At 42.3% G+C, this 23,522-nt stretch overlaps 1 protein-coding gene across 1 annotated transcript in view; it reads left to right on the plus strand.

Moving 5' to 3' along the window:
• The window catches only part of phldb2a (pleckstrin homology-like domain, family B, member 2a), a 76,331-nt gene that overhangs the window by 20,378 nt on the left and 32,431 nt on the right, over window positions 1–23,522 (plus strand). The window contains exons 2-4 of the mRNA XM_079805381.1: window positions 1,490–1,558; window positions 11,190–12,151; window positions 13,628–13,960. Coding sequence (XP_079661507.1) covers window positions 1,504–1,558; window positions 11,190–12,151; window positions 13,628–13,960 — 1,350 coding nt within the window. The 5' untranslated portion in view covers window positions 1,490–1,503. The remainder of the gene's footprint in view (window positions 1–1,489; window positions 1,559–11,189; window positions 12,152–13,627; window positions 13,961–23,522) is intronic.

The raw sequence follows: 23,522 nt of genomic DNA on the forward strand, positions 1-23,522 counted from the left end.
GTAGACGGCTGTATGGTTATATTTTTTTCCCTAATATTATCAATCTTGCACATAAAGAAGTTCATAAAGTTACAAACATCAGAAGTTGAAGCTTTATTTTTCGTTAATTTAGCCACTGTATCGAATAAATACCTTGGGATGTGTTTGTTTTCTTCTAAGAGAGTTGAGATATAAGCAGATCTAGCAGTTTCTACTGCCTTTCTGTATACAATCATACTTTCTTTCCACGAAATGTGAAAAACCTCCAGTTTTGTTTTCTTCCAGCTGCGCTCGATTTTTCTGGCTGCTGTTTTAAGGGCCCGAGTATGCTTGTTGTATCACGGCGTTGGACGATTTTCTTTAATCTTCTTTAAGCGCAGAGAGTAACTGTGTCTAAAGTGCTGAAAAAGAGAGAGAGTCAATAGTTTCTGTTGCAACATTGAATTCCTCTAGGCTCTCTGGGATGCTGAGGAGATGGAACTGATGAGGAAGATTATTTACAAAGCAATATTTAGTGGCAGCGGTGATAGTCCTGCCATATTTGAAATGAGGGGACGGCTTTGCAGCCTTAGCTAAATTAAGTACACAATACTAGGCAATGATCTGAGATGTCATCGCTCTGCTGCAGAATTTCAACAGTATCAACATTTATTCCATGTGACAGTATTATTATCGAAAACGTCCATTTTTCTTACAGATATTTTGCACCAATATCCCAGGAAGTGACTATTTTGTGTACTCTTGAACACATGTAATGAAAACAAGTAAAGTCAAGTCATATATATATATATATATATATATATATATATATATATATATATATATATATATATATATGATATATATAATAATAAATATATAGTTTGCATTTTTATAACTATTTAAAAACTTTTTTGCTTTATTTATGAATCGTGTTTCCAATAGAGGATATCACCACCAGGGGATTTTGTCAGTTTAAGCCCACTTATGGAGATAAAATCAGTAGTAAAAAGTAAAGAGAGAGGGAAAGAAATGAAAAAGAAGGGGAGAGAGAGAGAGGATGTGCCCCAGACTTGAGGGGAAAATCAGTCTTGTGGATTTAAGTCTTTGAAAAGACTCTGTGGACTTTGCTTTTGGAGAAACTTCAAACTGGGTCTGAAATCTGAGCTCTTTCTGGATCTGTTTTTTCACTTAATCAAGAGGCTGTGTCTCTCTTTCTCTTTCTGTCTTTTTGAGCTGAATTCGATTCAAGATGTGAAGAGGGAAAAGAGTTTTGTCTTCAAAATACCATAGCTCTTTGTCATTTTATGTAACTTTATTTGGTCATAACTTTAATACTACTGTGAATGTGTATCATTCTTGTGGGCTTGTACGTCTGAGGTAATGATTTATTACGGCTTAATTTCCTTACCAGTGCCTTGGACTTGAGCACAATGTTTTTATGTTAAAATGACTATGTGTGTGTGATGTGGTTCTCCTCAGGGTATACTCCTTGTCTTGGTAAATATTTTTTTCTGTTTCAACCACCCAGAAGAGGCAAATCACATGAAGAACATGCTGCCAGAAAAGACTGCAGGACCCGCACTATCTCTCGCTACGGGTGAGTGACCAACTCCTCCACCATCCTCGCGATCAGCTCTTGGGTTTGAATCCATTCTGCTGCATTTTTCATAAACAAAGTCACTTGCTTGTAGCCTAATTGGTCCCCTCCATTATCATGCCGCAGACTATACACAGGAAGAGTGCAATTCAGTGCATCTGTTCTGCTCTTCTGTGCTATTTTGTTTGTTTGCTTGCTTGTTTGTTAAACATGTAAATATACTCATCAGTCTCAATCTTCTTCTTGTCTTCTTCTTTCCAGTCACATTACCTGTAATTTTCCACAAATAGGGTACACAATAGGGCCTTAAGCTCTTAATAGTTATGTATTTTTAAACAAAATGTCAGTGAAACATTTCGCAACATGAGTTGCTTAAACTTCTAAGAATGTTGATCGCCAATTTCAAAGGTAAAACTAAATATTATAGATCTTTTATTTTCTATTAATTTTAAATGAGGTTTGGGACATGTCTAAATAGTGTAAAACCCAGATTTGTGTACATTTGTAATTATAGCACTAAACAGTAAGTATATTAACATATATATATACAGTAAACACATTTCTTTGCAGTGTACTTGTACATTTGTAATGACATTAAACTTAAATCTAATCTAATCTAATATTTTAAAATTATTATATTTAGAAAATGTTGTAACGAGTAACAGATTTGTAAATTTCGCCTAAATTCGTTCAGAAGCAGCTAAGCTAATTAAGGGCAAAATAGTTATTGATAATATTTTCTATACATTAAAAATTGTTTGTTGTATTTGTTTGATCGGTTTTTTTTTACAATAACTTGGGCTACAGGGTTAAATGTTGGAGCTAGATTAATTAATTTTAAGGAATGTTTTTGGTAATAATAATAAATGGTGTATAAATCTAGTCCGTTTATAACAATAAATTGATTGATTCAACAAGTGATTTTGACATTGTATGTGTCATGATTCCTGTCTTGTGTTCCCCTTGTCTTGTGTGGACTTTTATTTTCTATTTTGCGCCATGTTGTGTAGTCCTTTGTAGTTTTTATTGTTGATTAGTCAAGTCACCTTCATTTATATAGCACTTTTTACAACATAGATTGCTTCAAAGCAGCTTTACAGTGATTATAGGAAATTCATTTTGTTTTAGATGAAAAGCTAAAGTAAGTTTTTAATTGATTAATTTCTGTTGTAAAAACTGATTAGTTATTTAATTTGGCGCCACTTAAACAACACCATCCTCAACTAAAGCAGAAAACCCCCAATGCGTTCTGGACCCCCATGCACACGGCAACAGCACATGGTGGCCTTAGAACGCAAACCATGAAATAGGTTTGAAATAGTTTTGAAACTATACCATCATCATCAGGATTAGTTCTTGATTGTTTCCAGGTGGGTCTTGTTTGCCTATCACCCCTTGTGTATTTATATCTTAGTGTTTCTCATGTCCTTTGTGGATGTATATTGTGAGTTGTTTTTTTAAGTTCTGTTTTACCCCTCTTTTGGATTTACTCTGGTATTTACTTGTCTCCTGCTGTTTGGATGTTTTTTTATTTTGTAAATAAAGGTTAATAAAAAATCTGGATCCTCTACCCTTCAAAAACCCTTATGATGACCAATAAAAGGAGGACCGTGACGTCGCCCGGTATGGCGCAGCCGGGGCCCCACCCTGGAGCCAGGCCTGGGGTTGGGGCTCGTATGCGAGCGCCTGGTGGCTGGGCCTTCCCCCACGGGGTCCGGCCGGGCTCAGCCCAAAGGAGCGACGTGGGGGCACCTTCCCGTGGGCCCACCACTCACGGGAGGGACCGTAAGGGGCCGGTGCAAAGCGAATCGGGCGGCAGTCGAAGGCGGGGGCCTAGACGACCCAATCCCTGGACACGGAAACTGGCTCTTGGGACATGGAATGTCACCACGCTGGCAGGGAAAGAGCCTGAGATTGTGCGTGAGGTTGAGAGGTTCCGACTAGAGATAGTCGGAATCACCTCCACGCACAGCTTGGGCTCTGGAACCACACTCCTCGAGAGGGGATGGACTCTTCACCACTCTGGAGTTGCCCATGGGGAGAGGCGGCGGGCTGGTGTGGGTTTGCTTATAGCCCCCCAGCTCTGCCGCCATGTGTTGGAGTTTACCCCGGTGAACGAGAGGGTCGTTTCCCTGCGGCTTCGGCTCGGGGATAGGTCTCTCACTGTTGTGTGTGCCTACGGGCCAAACAGCAGTGCAGAGTACCCGACCTTCTTGGTGTCCCTGGGAGGGGTGCTGGAGAGTGCTCCGACTGGGGACTCCGTCGTTCTACTGGGGGACTTCAACGCCCACGTGGGCAATGACAGTGAAACCTGGAGGGGCGTGATTGGGAGGAACGGCCCCCCGGATCTGAACCCGAGTGGTGTTCAGTTATTGGACTTCTGTGCTAGTTACAGTTTGTCCATAACGAACACCATGTTCAAGCATAAGGGTGTCCATCAGTGCACATGGCACCAGGACACCCTTGGTCGTAGGTCAATGATCGACTTTGTGGTCGTTTCATCTGACCTGCGGCCGTATGTCTTGGACACTCGGGTGAAGAGAGGGGCGGAGCTGTCAACTGATCACCACCTGGTGGTGAGTTGGATCCGATGGCGGGGGAGGAAGCTGGATAGACTCGGTAGACCCAAACGTACTGTGAGGGTCTGCTGGGAACGTTTGGCCGAGTCTCCTGTCAGAGAGATCTTCAACTCCTGCCTCCGGCAGAGCTTCGACCAGATCCCGAGGGAGGCTGGAGATATTGAGTCCGAGTGGACCATGTTCTCCACCTCCATTGTCAAAGCGGCTGCTCGGAGCTGTGGACGCAAGGTCTCCGGTGCCTGTCGGGGCGGCAATCCCCGAACCCGGTGGTGGACACCGGAAGTAAGGGATGCCGTCAAGCTGAAGAAGGAGTCCTATCGGGCCTGGCTGGCTTGTGGGACTCCCGAGGCAGCTGACGGGTACCGGCAGGCTAAACGGACTGCAGCCCGGGTGGTTATGGAGGCAAAAAATCGGGCCTGGGAAGAGTTCGGTGAGGCCATGGAAACAAGGAAGTTGTTCGGCTGGCCTCGAAGAGATTCTGGCAAACCGTCCGGAGCCTCAGGAGGGGGAAGCAGTGCCCTACCAACGCTGTTTACAGTGGCGATGGGCGGCTGTTGACCTCGACTGGGGATGTTGTCGGACGGTGGAAGGAATACTTCGAGGATCTCCTCAATCCCGCCGTCACGTCTTCCATCGAGGAAGCAGAGGCTGGGGGCTCAGAGGAGGACTCGTCCATCACCCAAGCTGAAGTCACCGAGGTGGTCAAGAAACTCCTCGGTGGCAAGGCACCGGGGGTGGATGAGATCCGCCCTGAGTACCTCAAGTCTCTGGATGTTGTGGGGCTGTCTTGGCTGACACGCCTCTGCAGCATCGCGTGGCGGTCGGGGACAGTGCCTCTGGGATGGCAGACCGGGGTGGTGGTCCCTCTTTTTAAGAAGGGGGACCGGAGGGTGTGTTCCACCTATAGGGGGATCACACTTCTCAGCCTCCCCGGGAAAGTCTATGCCAGGGTACTGGAGAGGAGAATTCGGCCGGTAGTGGAACCTCGGATTCAGGAGGAACAGTGTGGTTTTCGTCCTGGTCGTGGAACACTGGACCAGCTCTATACCCTCTACAGGGTGCTGGAGGGTTCATGGGAGTTTGCCCAACCAGTCCACATTTGCATTCGACTGTGTCCCTCGCGGCGTCCTGTGGAGGGTGCTGGGGGAATATGGGGTCCGGGGTCCTTTGCTGAGGGCTGTCCGGTCCCTGTACGACCAAAGCAGGAGTTTGGTCCGCATTGCCGGCAGTAAGTCAGACTTGTTCCCGGTGCATGTTGGACTTCGGCAGGGCTGCCCTTTGTCGCCGGTTCTGTTCATAATTTTTATGGACAGAATTTCTAGGCGCAGCCAAGGGCCGGAGGGTGTCAGGTTTGGGGACCACACGGTTTCGTCTCTGCTCTTTGCGGATGACGTTGTCGTGTTGGCCCCTTCTAACCAGGACCTTCAGCATGCACTGGGACGGTTTGCAGCCGAGTGTGAAGCGGCTGGGATGGGGATCAGCACCTCCAAATCCGAGGCCATGGTCCTCAGTCGGAAAAGGGTGGCTTGCCCACTTCAGGTTGGTGGAGAGTTCCTGCCCCAAGTGGAGGAGTTCAAGTATCTAGGGGTCTTGTTCACGAGTGAGGGGAGGATGGAACGGGAGATTGACAGACGGATCGGTGCAGCTTCTGCAGTAATGCGGTCGATGTACCGGTCTGTCGTGATGAAGAAAGAGCTAAGCCGTAAGGCGAAGCTCTCGATTTACCGGTCAATCTACGTTCCTACTCTCACCTATGGTCATGAGCTTTGGGTCATGACCGAAAGGACAAGATCCCGGATACAGGCGGCCGAAATGAGCTTTCTCCGTAGGGTGGCTGGGCGCTCCCTTAGAGATAGGGTGAGAAGCTCAGTCACTCGGGAGGAACTCGGAGTAGAGCCGCTGCTCCTCCACATCGAGAGGGGACAGCTGAGGTGGCTCGGGCATCTGTTCCGGATGCCTCCTGAACGCCTTCCCGGGAAGGTGTTTCGGGCATGTCCAACCGGGAGGAGGCCCCCGGGGAAGACCAAGGACACGCTGGAGGGACTATGTCTCCCGGCTGGCCTTGGAACGCCTCGGTGTCCCCCCGGAAGAGCTAGAAGAAGTGTCTAGGGAGAGGGAAGTCTGGGCATCTCTGCTTAGACTGCTGCCCCCGCGACCCGGCCCCGGATAAGCGGAAGAAGATGGATGGATGGATGGATGGATGGATCCTCTACTTCCTTGTTTCTGAAACATTCCACGTTACAGAACACCAGACCAAACATGGATCCAGCAGTATGTCTCGTCCGTCTACGCCAAGGAGCTCACTCACTTGAGGACCTCATCAGAGACTTTCTGAACATCGCAAACAACACTGACCTCCCTGACTTTGCTTTGGTTTGACTTTTTTTTGCCACAGACTCAACAAACAGAATAAATTTAAAGGTCCCATGGCATGGATTTTTTATTTGATTTTATAATGTATTCTGGGGTGTACTTATATTGTTAGTATGATTTTTACATCATAAAATGTCATAATTTAGAAATAAAAGGCATTTTTTCTATACTGATGTTTGCCCTCTGGCTGAATGCCCTGTTTCAAGGGGCGTGTCTGCTGTGTGACTTCAGTTTAAACGCCCACTGTTGTGATTGGCTGACATCTTTGCATTTGAAATGAGCTGAGGGGGCGTGGTTTAACGAGGTCAATGAGGCACAAGGCTGCCAGAGAGACAGATGTCACTTCTCTTCAGTTCTCTCAGCACGTCTCAGTTCAGTGAACTGTTGTAGTCACTAGCATATACTTCAGGTTATTAGTTTATTTCTAGTTGGAGGGACTGTCACTCATGTCAGAAAGTTAGTAACTTTAGTAAATGATGGATCAGCGCTGACTCGAGAAGCGAACCATTTAGAACGATTCAGTCCGATTTGGTGAACTGGTTCGACCGGTTCACTAAAAAGAACCGGTTCAAAAGAACGATTCGTTCGCGAACCGTACATCAATGGACCAGAGATGGAGAGATTGCTAACAAAGTGATATTGTACTGAGTTGTGAGAGCGCTGTCAGTGCGAGTTTATTTTGTTTGTATCTGAGTGTTCTGAATAAACACGAGTCCCAGTCACGCCGAGCCCGTCTTCCTCCTTATTCTACCAACTTTGTAAAACATGTAATGTACCATTACAGCTGTCGAGATGAACGAGTTACGAGTAAGTGTTGATTATAGCATTATTTTTAGATATTTTCCTATCATATGAAAAGCGTCAGTGTACACAGCGCAAAAAAAAGACTCAACAGGGCAGTAATCGAATGTAATCCAGTTTATTGTGGGGATAGCTGGCTAGCCTAGCCCGGATACGCTCACGCTTACCCCCCTTCTGCTTAATTTCACACCGCGTTTGGTGCCTCCGCTGTGGGCGAGATGCAGTACTGGGGGTCGGTGATGTTGAAGGCCAATCCGGCCAGTGCAGCCCGAGCTTCGGCGTGCGTGAGGTTTATCTCTAAAGATGTGGCTTTGCCGATGTTGAGCAGAAACTCACGACTGTATGCACATTTTAGAACAGATAGACGCGACGAGGACGTACAAAAACACTGACTCACAAGATAGAAAACACCATTCTGTCGGGAGAGAGAGAAGCCGCAGCGTGTGCATGAATAATAAAGTTCTGTGTGAACTTGAATAATTAGCTACACATCAGAAATCACTGATCACAGATCAGAAGGAACTGAAAAAAGACTTCTGTTTTCATCTGTACATCCAAACACTGAGAAACGGTCAGCATTCACTTGTTCACAAGCCATGATCTCTCGAGGACAAACAAATATGGCGCTCGCAGGGGCATGCCAAATTCTCTGGGCGGAGGAAAGGGAGGTAACCAACATGGCGCAAAACAGGAAATAACAAAAGTCCACACAAGACAAGGGGAACACAAGACAGGAATCATGACAGTATGATTTTAATTGTATACATCCAAGAAGATCAAGACTTAAGAGGTAGGACAGGCCAAAATAATTATTTAGGGGGGAATGCAGATATATTATACTTTTAAAGGGATTGTAACCCAAAATTAAAAATGTGGTCATTACTTACTCACCCTCAAGTTGTTTCAAACCTGTTTGAGTTTCTTTCTTCTGTTGAACACTAGTTAAAACGTGACAACAATATTTCCCGTTGAGGTGAAAAGCTGTCTCGCGATATCAGCATGACTGAGTTGAGTTTGTGGCAACCTTTTACATTGCTTGCATTATATTGTTCTGTCTTTTACTGCATATGGTAGTTCATACTCAGAAAGTAGAACTTAAATGACATTCATTACAAGATAATTAGTGTAGGGATGTCACGTTTCCTCGATTAAATTTGGGTTAAATCAAATACTGGAAGAGATTCTACGGACGAGAATACAGGAACTGCATTATTAGATTGTTTTGTAAGACTGCACAATATATTAAAACAAAATTTAAAAATCCATAATATAGCATAGTGCTATCATTTATAAACCTACACCAGTATGGTTGTAAATATGCTAACTGTTGTTCATCACGATTACAAAATAAAAGTTTAAACCCTCGCACTGAGGTTGCATGTTTTGATGTCCACATGTGCTTGGACTATTTTTATTCCAACAAAAAATAAGATCCGATTACTCAACTAATTGTCAAAATATTTGACCAATTATTTGATTACCAAAATAATAGTGACAGCCCTAGATTTGTTAAATAAGTAAAATGCAGCTGAATTGTTTTGCATTATTTGACTTTCAGTTGAATAAAAGACTGTTTCCAGTCATATTTTATCATTGAAGATTTCTTAAAGGGGCTATATGCGTTTTTCTGAAATTTAAACTCGCGACTGACACCTGTGGCCAAAAAACAAAACTGCTCTTATTTTCTGCTCGCTCTCGCAGCGGTGGTGACGTCACATCCGCAGACAGCGCGGGAAAAAAACGGCCCCCCAGAAAATAGGATACAGGCTTATAGGTGCACCCACTGTGAGCGGACAAGGTGTCAGTATGCTCATCAGGAGATGTTTGAGTCATAAATGGTAAAATAAAAAAGCTATTGTTACGTTTATTTTGGGGAAAAAGTTGCATATAGCCCCATTAAATATAGTGTTTCTTAAAAATATAATCTTGTCTCGTGAATGCAATATCGCGTATCGTGAGCTTAGTGTATCGTCACACCCCTATTGAACACAAAAGAAGATATTTTGAAGAATGTTGGTAACCAGCCAGTGATGCCACTCATTGACTTTCATTGTAGGAAAAAAATACTATGGAAGTCAATGGGTGCCGTCAACTGTCTGATTACCAACATTCTTCAAAAAATCCTCTTTTGTGTTCAACAGAAGAAAGAAACTCATACAGGTTTGGAACAACATGAGGGTGAGTGAATAACAATTTTCATTTTTGGATGAACTATCCATTTAAAACTAGCTACATTTCATGCTAGCTTAATTTTATGTTACATAATGGTTTATCTGATAGATCTTATAAAAAAGCATGGGATTTGTGCTTCCAATTCTTTAAAAAAGTCATGGGACCCAAAGAGTAAAGTATTCCTGGAAAGTGCCACCTCTGTTTTTCTTCTCTTCTTTTCTCATTCTCTCTCTTTCTCTGTAGAATTTGTGTTGGCTGAGAGACCTTGAGTTAATACAAACAGTCATCTTACCACCATGTAGCCGCAGCTGTACAAATGACCATGTTACCTTGTAAATAAATGACAACGTAAAATCCCTTCCATATGGCTCCAGGTCAACCACTTAGCTAAAATGATTTACAACCCAAAACACAGATAAACATTCTGGAGTACAGGTGGTCCACACGTATGCTGTGTGTGTTCTCTGACGGAGACCACACTGCTCCCACAAATCACATTCCGGTTGCAGAGGAGTACTGACCCAGTCCCTTTCCTCTGCACCAGTGCCAGAAAGTACAAACCCATTCTGGCTTTGGTTCTTCCATTTTTAGACAACACTTTTCCCCCTAAAACCCAAGGCATCCATATTTGTGTGGGCTGAGATTTGTATGAGAAAGCTTTAGTCAGCTGAGCACATGTGACTCTTGAACTTCAGTAAATCCTAAAAATTAGCCAGAACACACGTCTGATTTATTTTGTCAGATTTTGCAAACCTCTTTGTGTATGTATCTATGACAGCCTGTCCAAACATTGAGCTTTTTTATAAGAACAAGAAGATAGCATCAAGGGTTTGTCATGTTACAACTCTTGAATGGTTCCAGTTAAAGGGATTGTTCACCCAAAAATGAAAATTCAGTCATCATTTACTCACCCTCATGATGCTCTAAACCTGTATGAGTTTCTTTGTTCTGCTGAACACAAAGGAAGATATTTGGAAGAATGTTTGTAACTAAGCAGATAAAGCAACCATTAACTACCATAGTAGGGAAAAAATACTATGGTAGTAAATGGTTGCTCTATCTGCTTTGTTACAAACATTCTTCCAAATATATTCCTGCAGAACAAAGAAACTAATACAGGTTTGGAACATCATTAGGGTGAGTAAATGATGACATAATTTTAATTTTTGGGTGAACTATCCCTATAAACGCTATTTCATTTACCTGATGTAATTTCAGTCTCCATTTAAAATTTGCATGCCTCCAGATGTTTAATTTGGCTTAGGCTTTCCACCACTAGATATCAGAGGAATTTATAGGTAAAGACTTTGTGTACATTAAACCTTAAAGGGGTCATATCATAAGAAAACAATTTCCTTGGTGTTCTGAGAGTCTTCTGAAGCCATATGATAGCTTTTTGGAAGGAACAGACTGAAATTTAAGTCAGCTGTCAATTGACTGAAATTTAAATCATTATCTACTGAAAATGAGCTCTCAAACCTCAGAATCACTGCTATGACCAATACGATTTGAGTTTTTAGAGATTTGAGAGGTTAATGACAAATTAAGTTTGTCAAGAATGATTGATTAAAACCTGGCTCTGTCTTTCATTAGAATCAGAATCAGAAGCTTTATTGCAAGTATGTTTGTACATACAAGGAATTTGTTTTGGTGACAGGGCACCATGTTTGAATGTACACAGGCATAAATTACCTTTTTTTCACCAGAAACAACAAAGTTTCATTCTAATGGTGGCACATTGGTTGGATCCAGTCTTCGTGGCACACGCTCCAAGGCAGAGCTTCAGGAGTTGATGGAGAGCTTGCAGCGCAGGAAGTCTGCTCTGGAGGCCAGCTTAAAGGCTACTGCAGACCGTGGTTACCTCACTTTGCCCCCCCCTCCCAGTCCCCACTCGGCTTCTTCCTATCTACAGGACCGTCCACCCCTTTCTATTCGAGTCCCATCCCCTTACACACCCTCCAGCAACCTGAGCATGCCACCATCACCCCACCAATCAGAGCGTCCCATAAGTCCAGTCCCGAGTCAAACCCGTGCCCGACACCAATCTCAGGACAACCTGTTGCTTTGCCACCCTTCGGAAGGACGACATCCCAACACTGCCAGCTCACTCCTTTCTATGTGGAATGGCTCTTCTTCCTCCTACATGACTGATGCTGTTCTTTCATCTCGCCGAGGTCCAAGTGGCGCTGCCAGCATGCCCTCCAGCCCTCGCTTGGGGCGCAGGCTGCTAACACGAGAGGGGGAGTCCACTGTTGAACCCTCGCTCCGCCAAAGGAAATACTCCACCGGCTCACTGAATGGCCTGGGGGGACATAGTCGCTCTCTGCCCCGGTTGTATCGAGGAGATGCCCCAATGCTTTCTTTGCCACCCAGGCGTACCACCAAACCACGCCGCAGCCTTCTATCATTGGAGAAACCTCCAGATGTGACTGTGATAGCCAACGTGACCAGCAGTTCTCGCAGGGCCAGCCTTTGCTCTGTGGGATCTGCCCCATGTTTGGATCTAGGAGGAGGAGAAAGGCGGCTGTCATTTGGTAAAGGAGGCCTGGGGCCCAGCATGGGGCAGAGAAGGGGCAGTATCAGTTCTCTCAGTGGAAAAGAAGAGCTCCGAGATTATCATCAGAGACAAAGAGATGAGAGACTTCGAGAACAGGAAGTGGAAAGACTGGTAAGAAGATCTGCACTAATCCAAAACAAACACTTAAACCAGGGAGTATCAACAGGTTTCAGAATTCTGTTTTAAATAACATATCACATGATATTATTATTGTTATTATTATGATGATTATTATTATTATTGTATTTATTAGTAGTCATTTTATTAGCCTAGGATTGGGCCTTACAGCGCATTCGGCGGTGGAGCATAGAGACAGACCATATTTAGAGCGTTGGATTGGGCCTTACAGCGCATTTGGCGGTGGAGCATAGAGACAGACCGTATTTAGGCCACCGCCGAATGCGCTGTAAGGCCCAATCCAACGCTCTCCATTGACTTTGTATTGCGTGAGGCTGCCTCCTTGTCATTTCGGACTTATAACAAAAAACAGAACAATGTCTAAATTAAAGCTGATATGTGACCAGGTGTACAGCAAACGAGCTAAAAAACACAGAAATATGTTTTTATAAGCTGTCGACCCCAAAAAACGAGCGTTTAAGGAGCCAAAAGTGGATACATGCAATAAGACGTGAAGCTTCAGCAGGAAGAATGGGTACATTTTGGGATCCTGACACTCAGTATGCCTATGTGTGCAGTAAACATGTTGTCACTGTTAAGTCAAATATGCAAATGTCAGTTTTATATATCATACTTCCTGTCGCTGATTATGTTCCCCTCTAGTGGGTGTAGTTCTCAGTGTAATATAACATGTCACGCTCTGTCTCATTTGCCTGTATCCACTTTTTTGTCCTTAAACACTCGTTTTTTGGATCAACAGTTTATAAAAACTTCGGTTTTTTCGTTCTGGGTTGTTTAGCTTGCTTGCTGTACACCTTGTCACATATCAGCTTTTATACATTGTTCTGTTTTTTTTTTTAAGTTATAAGGCCGCTTCACGCAATACAAAGTCAATGGAGACGGTTTGATTGCCCGGTGGGCGTGGTCTTCAGATTATGACGCGTGTCGCTCTGTCTCTATATCGGTAAATATTTTAATGCGCTAAACCTTTTTCCCAAAAAGCCTGGAAACCTGCTACTGTGGTTACAAGAGCTGAGGAAGCCTCTGGAGCTGAAATTCAGATATGGTAAAGGATGTGTCGTTTCCAACTCATGCTATAAGGGGTAGACCAATTTGCTTGTGGCCAATCACAACAGACTAGGCCGCCTGACCAATCAGAGCAGAGTAGGCCCACGGAAAGGAGGGGATTATAGACAGAATATTCGAACGGACAATTTTCAGACACTTTGAGAGACCTCCAAAACAAAATTAGGAACCTTTAAAACAACATAATAGGGGCACTTTAACTTCTGACTATTGAGCTCAGTTAGTTTTGTTTATAATATAATGTATCAGGAATGTATGGTCCAAAAGTCTGAGACCACTAGTAGAAAATGCTTCTATTTTGCATTATAATAGATTACAAATGACACAGAATGTAAATATTAATTTATCATCGTAATGTACTGTTTCATTTTTATTCCACTCTAGGAGCGCCAGCGTCTTGAGACCATCCTGTCCCTGTGCTCTGAGCTGGGCCGGTCTGATGCGTGCCAGATGGAGACAGATTCGAGTGTCTCCGCTGTGATGGACCTGCAGAAGATCAACCGAGAGCTGGAGAAGCTGCAGGTGTCTGATGATGAATCAGTGTTCTCAGACTCTGCAGCAGTGTCTCTGGATAGCGGGTATCTGGTTAAGGGTCGGACAGAGATCCTGACCCAGAGACAGCGTAGATTCAGTGGACATAGGGAGACCAGGCCCCAGTCACCCACCACCAGCCTACGGAGCTCAGCCCCCTCACCCTCTCCACACCTTCGTAGCAAGGTGAGACACTGCACAATATGTAATATCTACCTGAATACAAAAAAAGGAGTTTTAAAAATGCAGAACGGTTTCCGAATGCAATCTTTAACAGTTAACGATAACAGTCGGCTTGTTTTAAGCGCGGGAAACACTTCAATCCGAGTTCCCACACGAATATATTAAGTATTCAGTTCATTTTATCACGAAATTCAAACGATAAATGCTGTTTTGACGCTTTTTAATGTGGCGTGACTGATCACAGTTCAAGCGGCTGCGCGCATCTGGAACATCTGTGAACGCGATCGTTCATCTCTTCCTAAAGAATAAACATGAATGAACATCTGAAGGGATACATTACAACTTACTGTCACGTATCATCTGTGGTGTAATTGCTCAGTGGTGTAATCGCTCAGTGTTTCAACGGCGGAAATACCTCAATATAACTGCTGTAAACTAAACAATGTCAGCATCATATTTACCTCAGGCAGTCATTCAGTGCCCACAGAATTTTATTCACTAGAGAAATCAACTCTTTTACTAAATATATGCACTATATTAGCCGTTATATTCATTATAATCTACATTATATTCTACTGAACCTGTTAGTAATGTCTTGTTTATTTAATGTAGGTTTAAATTTAGGTTTTTGTCATGAAAACGTCACTGTGTATAAATGATTATATTTCAACAACGAATTGGAGAAAAAAACAACATCTAGCCACAGGACGTCACATGCCAGTGTACCTTTTGTGCCGGTCCCAAGCCCGGATAAATAGAGAGGGTTGTGTCAGGAAGGGCATCCGACGTAAAACTTTTGTCAAATCCCTTATGCGAATCACGAATATGACTTCCATACCAGATCGGTCGGGGCCCGGGTTAACAACGACCGCCATCGGTGCTGTTGACCTACAGGGCACTGGTGGAAATTGGGCTACTGTTGGTTGGTTAGCTTTCCTGTAGCTCAAACAGTAGAGCGTGGTGCTAGCAACGCCAAGGTCAGGGGTTCGATTCCCAGGGAAAGCAAGAACTGACAAAATGTAAAATGTGGACCTTGAATGCAATGTAAGTCGCTTTGGATAAAAGCGTCTGCCAAATGCATAAATGAAGAAGGAGAGGAAGAAGGCGTGTCCATAGGCAGAGAGAGAGGAGGAAAGGCAGGAGTTTAGGACTGAAAATATTGACTTTGAATGTTGGTACGATGACAGGTAAAGGTAGAGAGCTGGTAGATATGATGCAGAGGAGGAAAGTTGACATTCTGAGACAAGCTTTAGGTGGTCAGGAGGCGCTTCCAGATGACTGGACTACTACAGCCAAAGTGATCAGGTAGGAAGGTGCTAGGTGTGTCATCTGGAAGGAGGAAAGAAGACAGGGAGACTTGGTGGTGGAGTGAGGAAGTCCAGGAGAGTAGTTAGAGGTTAGCTAGGAAGAAGTGGGACAGTGAGAGGACGGAGGATAGTAGCCAGGGATATAGGGTGATGCAGCATGAGGTTAAGATAGAGGTGGCAAAGGCCAAACAGAAAGCTTATGATGACATGTATGCAAGGTTAGATAGTAAGGAAGGTGAGAGGGATGTGTATCGGTTGGTGAAGCAGAGGGCAAGAGATGGAAAGGATGTGCAGCAGGTTAGAGTGATTAAAGATAGAGATGGAAATGTGTTGACTGGTGACAGGAGGGTGAGGGAAAGATGGAAGGAGTACATTGAAGAACTGATGAATGAGGAAAATGACAGGGAGAGAAGAGTTGTAGAGGCAAATATTGTTGAGCAAGGAGAAAGGATTAGCAAGGGTGAAGGAGAGCTTTGAAGAGGATGAAGAGAGGAAAGGCAGTTGGTCATGATGACATACCAGTGGAGGTATGGAAGTGTCTAGGAGAGATGACAGTAGAGTTTTTAACCCCTAGGAGTCTGAGCTGTTTTGGGGCCCTTTAGAAGTTTTGACATGCTCTGAAATTTGTGTTTTTTTTCAGTTGCTTATAAACACATTAATGGCAAAAGTGTAATTACACTGTATTCAGCACAAACTGGGCTACCATAATATGTGAGCAACTTGTATGTACATGCTTGTATTTTTGAGAGAAAAATATATGCACAGTATATGCACAGATTTTGAAAAAACAAAAAAATTTGTTTTAAAATTAAGGCCCCTAAACACAAAATAGATATCTGTTCCCAAGACCTTTGACTCCTGTCTGTATTTGCATAGAGTTTTTTCTTTATACTGATGTGAGAATCATTGAGCCTACTCATTCACATAAAACAATACACTGATTTAAAATTTGTAAGACAGTTTCTGTTCACAAAGCCAATATGCGAGGAGGCGTGGTATCTAATGAATAATGATGAGATGAGATTTGCACCTGAGATAACAAAGGACTCGCATTAATGAGCTGCATAGTGAATGAGCTGCAGGTAGGCCTGTGACAAGAGAGCAACAGAGCAAAGGAAATATATATTTTTTTGTAGTTTATTTTATTTGGAATGTAATCAACAAAGGCCTATTATATTTTAAATGATCAGAAGATTTGACTACACTGCAAAAAACTTGTTTCCAGTCCAAATATTTAAAATTCTTAAATCAAGATTAATTTACTAGACTTAACTTTATTGTCCCAGAGGGGAAATTCTGCTTAGGCACAGTGCAGAGTTGGTTCATAAAGGTAGACCAGATAACTTAAAACAATCTATATTCTCTGCCACAACAATTTATGATTTATTAAACTATAATTTATGATTTATTACACCAATTGTTTTAAATAAACTTATGTGATCTCATTTGGCTTTGGATCAAAAAATCAGACAGAAAATATATTTTACAATATTCTGCATAATTATAAACGCTCGAGTAGCATTGCATTATAAATATAATCTATTATGAAAACACCCAACATGGTATAAATAACACAGATAAGCCATATATTGTCGCGATTGTGTGTTTATTATCTTCAAACTTGTCTATCTGCATGTTAGTCTAACATTGTTAGAACGATTTCTGGAAGCTGTTTATGTCAATGTCACCAATGTGACATTGACATAAACAGCTTCCAGAAATCGATCAATGAATATGAAAACCTTCGGTACCTTCTAAAGATTGTAATACGAGCGTCAGCTGCTCTCATTCATAAAAAACTCTTCAAAACTCTTCATACTTCATACTGGCATCCGGAGGGCGCTCCGTGCACATGTAGTCCATATATAGCACGCATGAAGAAGATATCTTCTATATATGGACTACATGTGCCCGGAGCGCCCTCCGGCTGCCAGTATGAAGTATGACGAGTTTTTTATGAATGAGAGCAGCTGACGCTCGTATTACAATCTTTAGAAGGTACCGACAGTTTTCATATTCATAACTCCTGACACATATTAACAAATTACGGTCACTATATGACTTTGAGAATAAAACAGAGGTCAAAAATGGAAGCTTGAGTCTTAGATCTTTTAAATGATGTATAGTTTGTCAAGGTAATTACTTACATCTGACAGTAATTCTGAGCTAATTTAAACAAAGAAAGCTTCAGTGCGCCTCGTTGCACGATGTGTTTGTTTGAATTGATGTGTGTGTGGGCGTCGCCTCAGTATTTGAATCTCAATAAAGCGCACGCTTAGTGGGCGTGGTCGCATTAGTCTAATGAGCCACTCAGGAACGACTAACATCGATCTGCTTTCAAACGGATTACATAAACACAGAATATTTGTTTTTGATTTGATTTACAGTGTTTAAAACCTGACATTTCAGCGTTTCTTTAGACTTATGGCTCATGTTTGTCAGACAAGTAGTCAATAAGCTAGAGGTCATTTTCTGAAGACTATCTGAATGAACATCTTTGACAGAGAGGCTGCAGATCACGCATCATGTTTGATTTCTTTATTTTGCAAAAAGCACAACCATTTGTTTTTATTGTGACTGTACAAAAAAAAAATAGAAACTTAACAGATTATAATGATGTATAACACTTGCCTGAATGATAAAAAACGACTGAGTTATTTGAGTCTCTTTGGCACTGATAAGAAAAAAAGCAAGCCAAACCGGCGTGATTGCCGACTCGAGAGGGTTAACTAGGTTGTGCAACGAGGTCTTAGAGAGTGAGAGGATGCCTGAGGAATAGAGGAGAAGTGTTTTGGTACCTCTTTTTAAGAACAAGGGAGATGTGCAGAGTTGTGGAAGTTACAGAGGTATTAAGCTGATGAGCCATACAATGAAGTTGTGGGAAAGAGTAGTGGAAGCAAGGCTAAGTGGAGAAGTGAACATTTGTGAGCAGCAGTATGGTTTCATGCCAAGAAAGAGCAACACAGATGCATTATTTGTTTTGAGAATGTTTATGGAGAAGTACAGAGAGGGTCAGAAAGAGCTGCATTGTGTCTTTGTAGATTTAGAGAAAGCATATGACAGGGTGCCAAGAGAGGAGCTGTGGTATTGTATGAGGAGGTCTGGAACGGCAGAGAAGTATGTTAGAGTGGTGCAGGATATGTATGAGAGCAGTAGGACAGTGGTAAGGTGTGCCTTAGGTGAGACAGAGGACTTCACAGTGAAGGTGGGACTGCATCAAGGATCGGCTCTGAGCCCCTTCTTGTTTGCGGTGGTGATGGACAGGCTGACAAATGAGCTCAGACAGGAATCTCCATGGACTATGATTTTGCGGATGACATTGTGATCTGTAGTGAGAGCAGGGAGCAGGTGGAGGAAAGTCTAGAGAGGTGGAGGTTTGCTCTGGAGAGAAGAGGAATGAAGGTTATTCGCAGCAAGACAGAATATATGTGTGTGAATGAGAGGGAACCAAGTGGAACAGTGAGGTTACAGGGAGAAGAGGTAAAGAAGGTGCAGGATTTTAAATACTTAGGGTCAACAGTCCAGAGCAATGGGGAGTGTGGAAAAGAGGTAAGAAGAAGTGTGTGCAGGCAGGTTGGAATGGGTGGAGAAAAGTGTCAGGTCTGTTGACCTGTTGAAGAAGGATGGCATCCATCCCTCCTGGGGTGGTTCCGCTCTTCTCTCTAGTAATTTGGCTCATAGTGTTAGAGCTAAACCTTGACTCACTAGGGCCCAGGTCAGGAAGCAGACAAACTGGCTAAACCGACCATCTGCTAGCTGTCTCACGTCACCGGAGTCAGATAAATCACAGCACATAGAGACTCTTTCACCTAGATATTATCACATAGAGACTGTGTCTGTTCCCCGAATTAGTAAATACAAAAAAACATCAAAACCATTCAACAGTAAAAATTTAATTGATGTCCAACAAATAAACAACAGATATAATACAGATGAACAATTGATAAAGCTCGGGTTGCTGAATATTCGATCCCTTTCCCCAAAAGCGCTTATTGTTAATGATATCATTACAGATAATAATCTAGATGTGCTGTGTTTGACAGAAACCTGGCTAAAACCTGACGACTACATTACTTTAAATGAGTCCACCCCCCAAAAGTATTATTATAAACACGAGCCGCGTCTGAAAGGCAAAGGGGGAGGGGTTGCTGAAATTTATAATAATATCTTCAGTATTACTCAGAAGTCTAGTTTCAAATATAATTCCTTCGAAGTTTTAGTGCTTTATGTAACGATATGTAGTGTAAATGATAAATCCCGTTTAACATTTGTGTTAGCTACTGTATACAGGCCACCAGGGCACAATACAGACTTTATCAAATAATTTGCTGATTTTCTATCAGAATTAGTTCTGGCAGTAGATAAATTACTAATTGTTGGTGATTTTAATATCCATGTAGACAACGGAAAAGACGTATTGGGATTAGCATTTAAAGACATCCTAAACTCTATTGGAGTTAGGCAACAAGTGTCAGGATTGTCAGGATATTGTCACATGCAATAAATGTTTATACAGTTGAAATTCTGCAGCAGAGCGATGACATCTCAGATCATTACCTAGTATCATGTATACTTAATTTAGCTAAGGCTGCAAAGCCGCCCCCTTATTTAAAAAATTGCAGGACAATCACTGCCGTCACTAAAGCTTTTTAAATAATCTTCCTCATCAGTATCATCTCCTCAGCATCCCAGATAGCTTAGAAGAACTCGATGTTGCAACAGAAACTATTGACTCTCTCTTTTCCAGCACTTTAGACATAGTTGCTCCCCTGCGCTTAAAGAAGATTAAAGAAAATAGTCCAACGCCGTGGTACAACGAGCACACTCAGGCCCTTAAAACAGCAGCCAGAAAAATGGAGCACAGCTGGAAGAAAACAAAACTAGAGGTCTTTCGTAATTTGTGGAAAGAGCGCATAATCGCATACAGAAAGGCCGTAAAAACTGCTAGATCTGCTTATTTCTCGACTCTCTTAGAAGAAAACAAACACAACCCTAGGTATTTATTCGATACAGTGGCTAAATTAACCAAAAATAAAGCTTCAACTTCTGATGTTTGTAAACAGCACAGCAGTAATGACTTTATTAACTTCTTTACATGTAAGATTGATAATATTAGGAAGAAAATTTTAACCATGCAGCCGTCTACTACAGTATCAGACAGAGCATTGTAGTGTCACTGAGGAAAAATTACACTCATTCACTGCTATAGGAGAAGAAGAATTGGCTAAACTCGTTAAATCATCAAAATCAACAACATGTATGCTTGACCCTATACCGACTAGGCTATTAAAAGAGATTCTACCAGAGGTCATAGATCCTCTTCTTAATATCATTAATTCATCCTTGTCATTAGGATATGTACCAAAAACTTTTAAGTTGGCTTTTATTAAACCACTTATTAAAAAAACGCAACTTGATCCTACAGAATTAGTCAATTACAGGCCAATCTCAAATCTACCCTTTCTGTCAAAAATACTTGAAAAGGCAGTGTCTTCACAATTACATGTCTTTTTAGAAAGAAATGGTATCTGTGAGGATTTCCAGTCCGGATTTAGACTGTATCATAGTACTGAGACTGCTCTCATCAGAGTTACAAATGATTTACTCTTATCATCCGATCGTGGCTGTATCTCTCTATTAGTGTTACTCGATCTTAGCGCTGCATTCGATACTATCGACCACAACATTCTTTTGAATAGACTCGAAAATTATGTAGGCATTAGTGGAATTGCATTGGCATGGTTTAAATCATACCTTTCTGACCGTTATCAGTTTGTAGCAGTAAATGAAGAGATGTCACACCGATCACAAGTTCAGTATGGAGTACCGCAGGGCTCAGTGCTAGGACCGTTGCTTTTCACCCTGTACATGCTACCACTGGGAGATATCATTAGGAAGCATGGCGTTAGTTTTCATTGTTATGCTGACGATACTCAGCTCTACATTTCTTCACGCCCTAAAGAAATTTACCAATTTACAAGATTAACGGAATGCATAGCTGATATAAAACATTGGATGACCAGTAATTTCCTGCAACTCAATTCAGAAAAAACTTAATTTTTAATTATTGGTCAAAAAAGCTCCACAAGTAGTAACCTAGAATACTGTCTAACACTTGATGGCTGCTCTGTCAAGTCCTCGTCGTCAGTGAGGAACCTGTGTGTGCTGTTTGATACCAATCTTTCATTTGAAAGCCACGTTTATAGCATCTGTAAAACTGCATTCTACCATCTTAAAAATAAATCTAAATTACGGCACATGCTCTCAATGCAAAATGCTGAACAGCTAGTTCATGCGTTCATGACCTCAAGGCTAGATTATTGTAATGCTGTACTGGGTGGTTGCCCTGCTCGCTTAATAAACAAACTCCAGCTGGTCCAAAACGCAGCAGCTCGAGTTCTTACTAGAACCAGGAAGTATGAGTTCTGTCAACACTGCACTGGCTCCCTATTAAACATCGCATACATTTTAAAATCTTGCTTATTACTTACAAAGCACTAAATGGTTTAGCTCCCCAGTACTTGAGCGAGCTCTTAAAGGTCCCATGGCATGGCATTTTTCTATTTTTTCTATTTTCTATTTTTCATTTTTCTATTCTCGGAGGGGGCGTGGTTTCCGTCTACGACGCACAAGCTGCTGCCAGAGAGACGGATGGACCTGAATTCACTTCACATCAGTTCCCTCAGCATGTCTCAGTTCAGGGTGAACTCAAGATTCAAGATTCAAGATTCAAGATTCAAGATTCAAGAGTTTTATTTGTCACATACACAGTTATATACACAATATACAACTGGCAGTGAAATGTAAACAGGTCCGCTCCATGGACAGTGCAAATAACAGTTACAAGAAATTAAAATAGAAATAGAATAAAATTAGAATAAAAAGTATTAACATAAGTAGAATTATAAATAAATCAAGTAAAGATAAAAATAGGAAATAAGATAAAATAGAAATATAAAAAATATGTGGATATGATAAGTGAGATAAACTGTAGACTTAAAAATAAGTGGTTAACATAAAATATATATATATGTATATATAAAGAAGTATAATGTGCAAGGTTTATTACAGGTTGTTACACAGTAACAATAGGAACGTAAAGTGCAGTGCAATGGCAGTATGTGGATGTTAATGTTTAAACTGGATGTTTATGCGTGTGTGGGGTGAAGTGAAGTCACGTGACTGAGTTCAGGAGTCTGATGGCCTGGGGGAAGAAACTCCTCCTGAGTCTTTCAGTCTTTGCCATCAGGCTACGGAAGCGCTTACCAGATGGCAGCAGGGTGAAGTGAGAGTTTGCAGGGTGATTAATGTCTCTGATGATTTTAGTAGCTCTACCTCTGCAGCGTTTGGTGTAGATGTCCTGCAGAGACGGGAGAGCTGAGCCTGAGATGCGCTCGGATAAGCGCACCACTCTTTGCAGGGCTTTGGAATCGTGACTGGTGCTGTTCCCGTACCACGCTGTGATGCACTGAGTCAGGACACTTTCTATCGCCCCTCGATAGAAAGTTTTCAGGATGGCTGGTGAAACCCTGAATTTCCTCAGCTGGCGCAGGTGGTACAGTCTTTGCCTGGCTTTTTTCACCTGTGTCTGGATGTGTGTAGTCCAGGTCAGATCCTCGGAGATGTTCACACCCAGGTATTTGAAGCTGCTCACTCTCTCTACCGGTGACCCGCTGATCATGAGAGGGGAGTATGACCGATGCTGTCTCTTCCTGAAGTCCACAATCAGTTCTTTGGTCTTGTTAACATTCAGAGAGAGACAGTTGTCCTGGCACCATGATGTCAGTTGCTCCACTTCGTCCAAGAACTGTTGTAGTTACAGCATATACTTCAGGTTATTAGTTTATTTCTAGTCGGAGGGGCTGTCACTCATGTCAGAAAGTTAGTAACTTTAGTAAATTATGGATCAGCGCTGACTCGAGACGCGAACCGTTTAGAACGATTCAGTCCGATTTGGTGAACTGGTTCGGTTCACTAAAAAGAACCGATTCAAAAGAATGATTCGTTCGCGAACCGGACATCACGGAGACGGAGCGATTGCTAACAAAGTTATTTATAGTAACTACTGAGTTGTGAGAGCGCTGTCTGTCAGCACGAGTTTATTGTGTTTGTATCTGAGAGTTCTGAATAAACACGAGTCCCAGTCACGCCGAGTCCGTCTTCATCATTATTACCAACTTTGTAACACATGTAATGTACCATTACAGCGAGATGAACGAGTTAGTAAGTTTGATTAAAGCATTATTTCTAGATATGTT

The sequence above is a fragment of the Gobio gobio genome (genome assembly GCF_949357685.1).
Source record: "Gobio gobio genome assembly, chromosome: 22".
Taxonomy (NCBI): Eukaryota; Metazoa; Chordata; class Actinopteri; order Cypriniformes; family Gobionidae; genus Gobio; species Gobio gobio.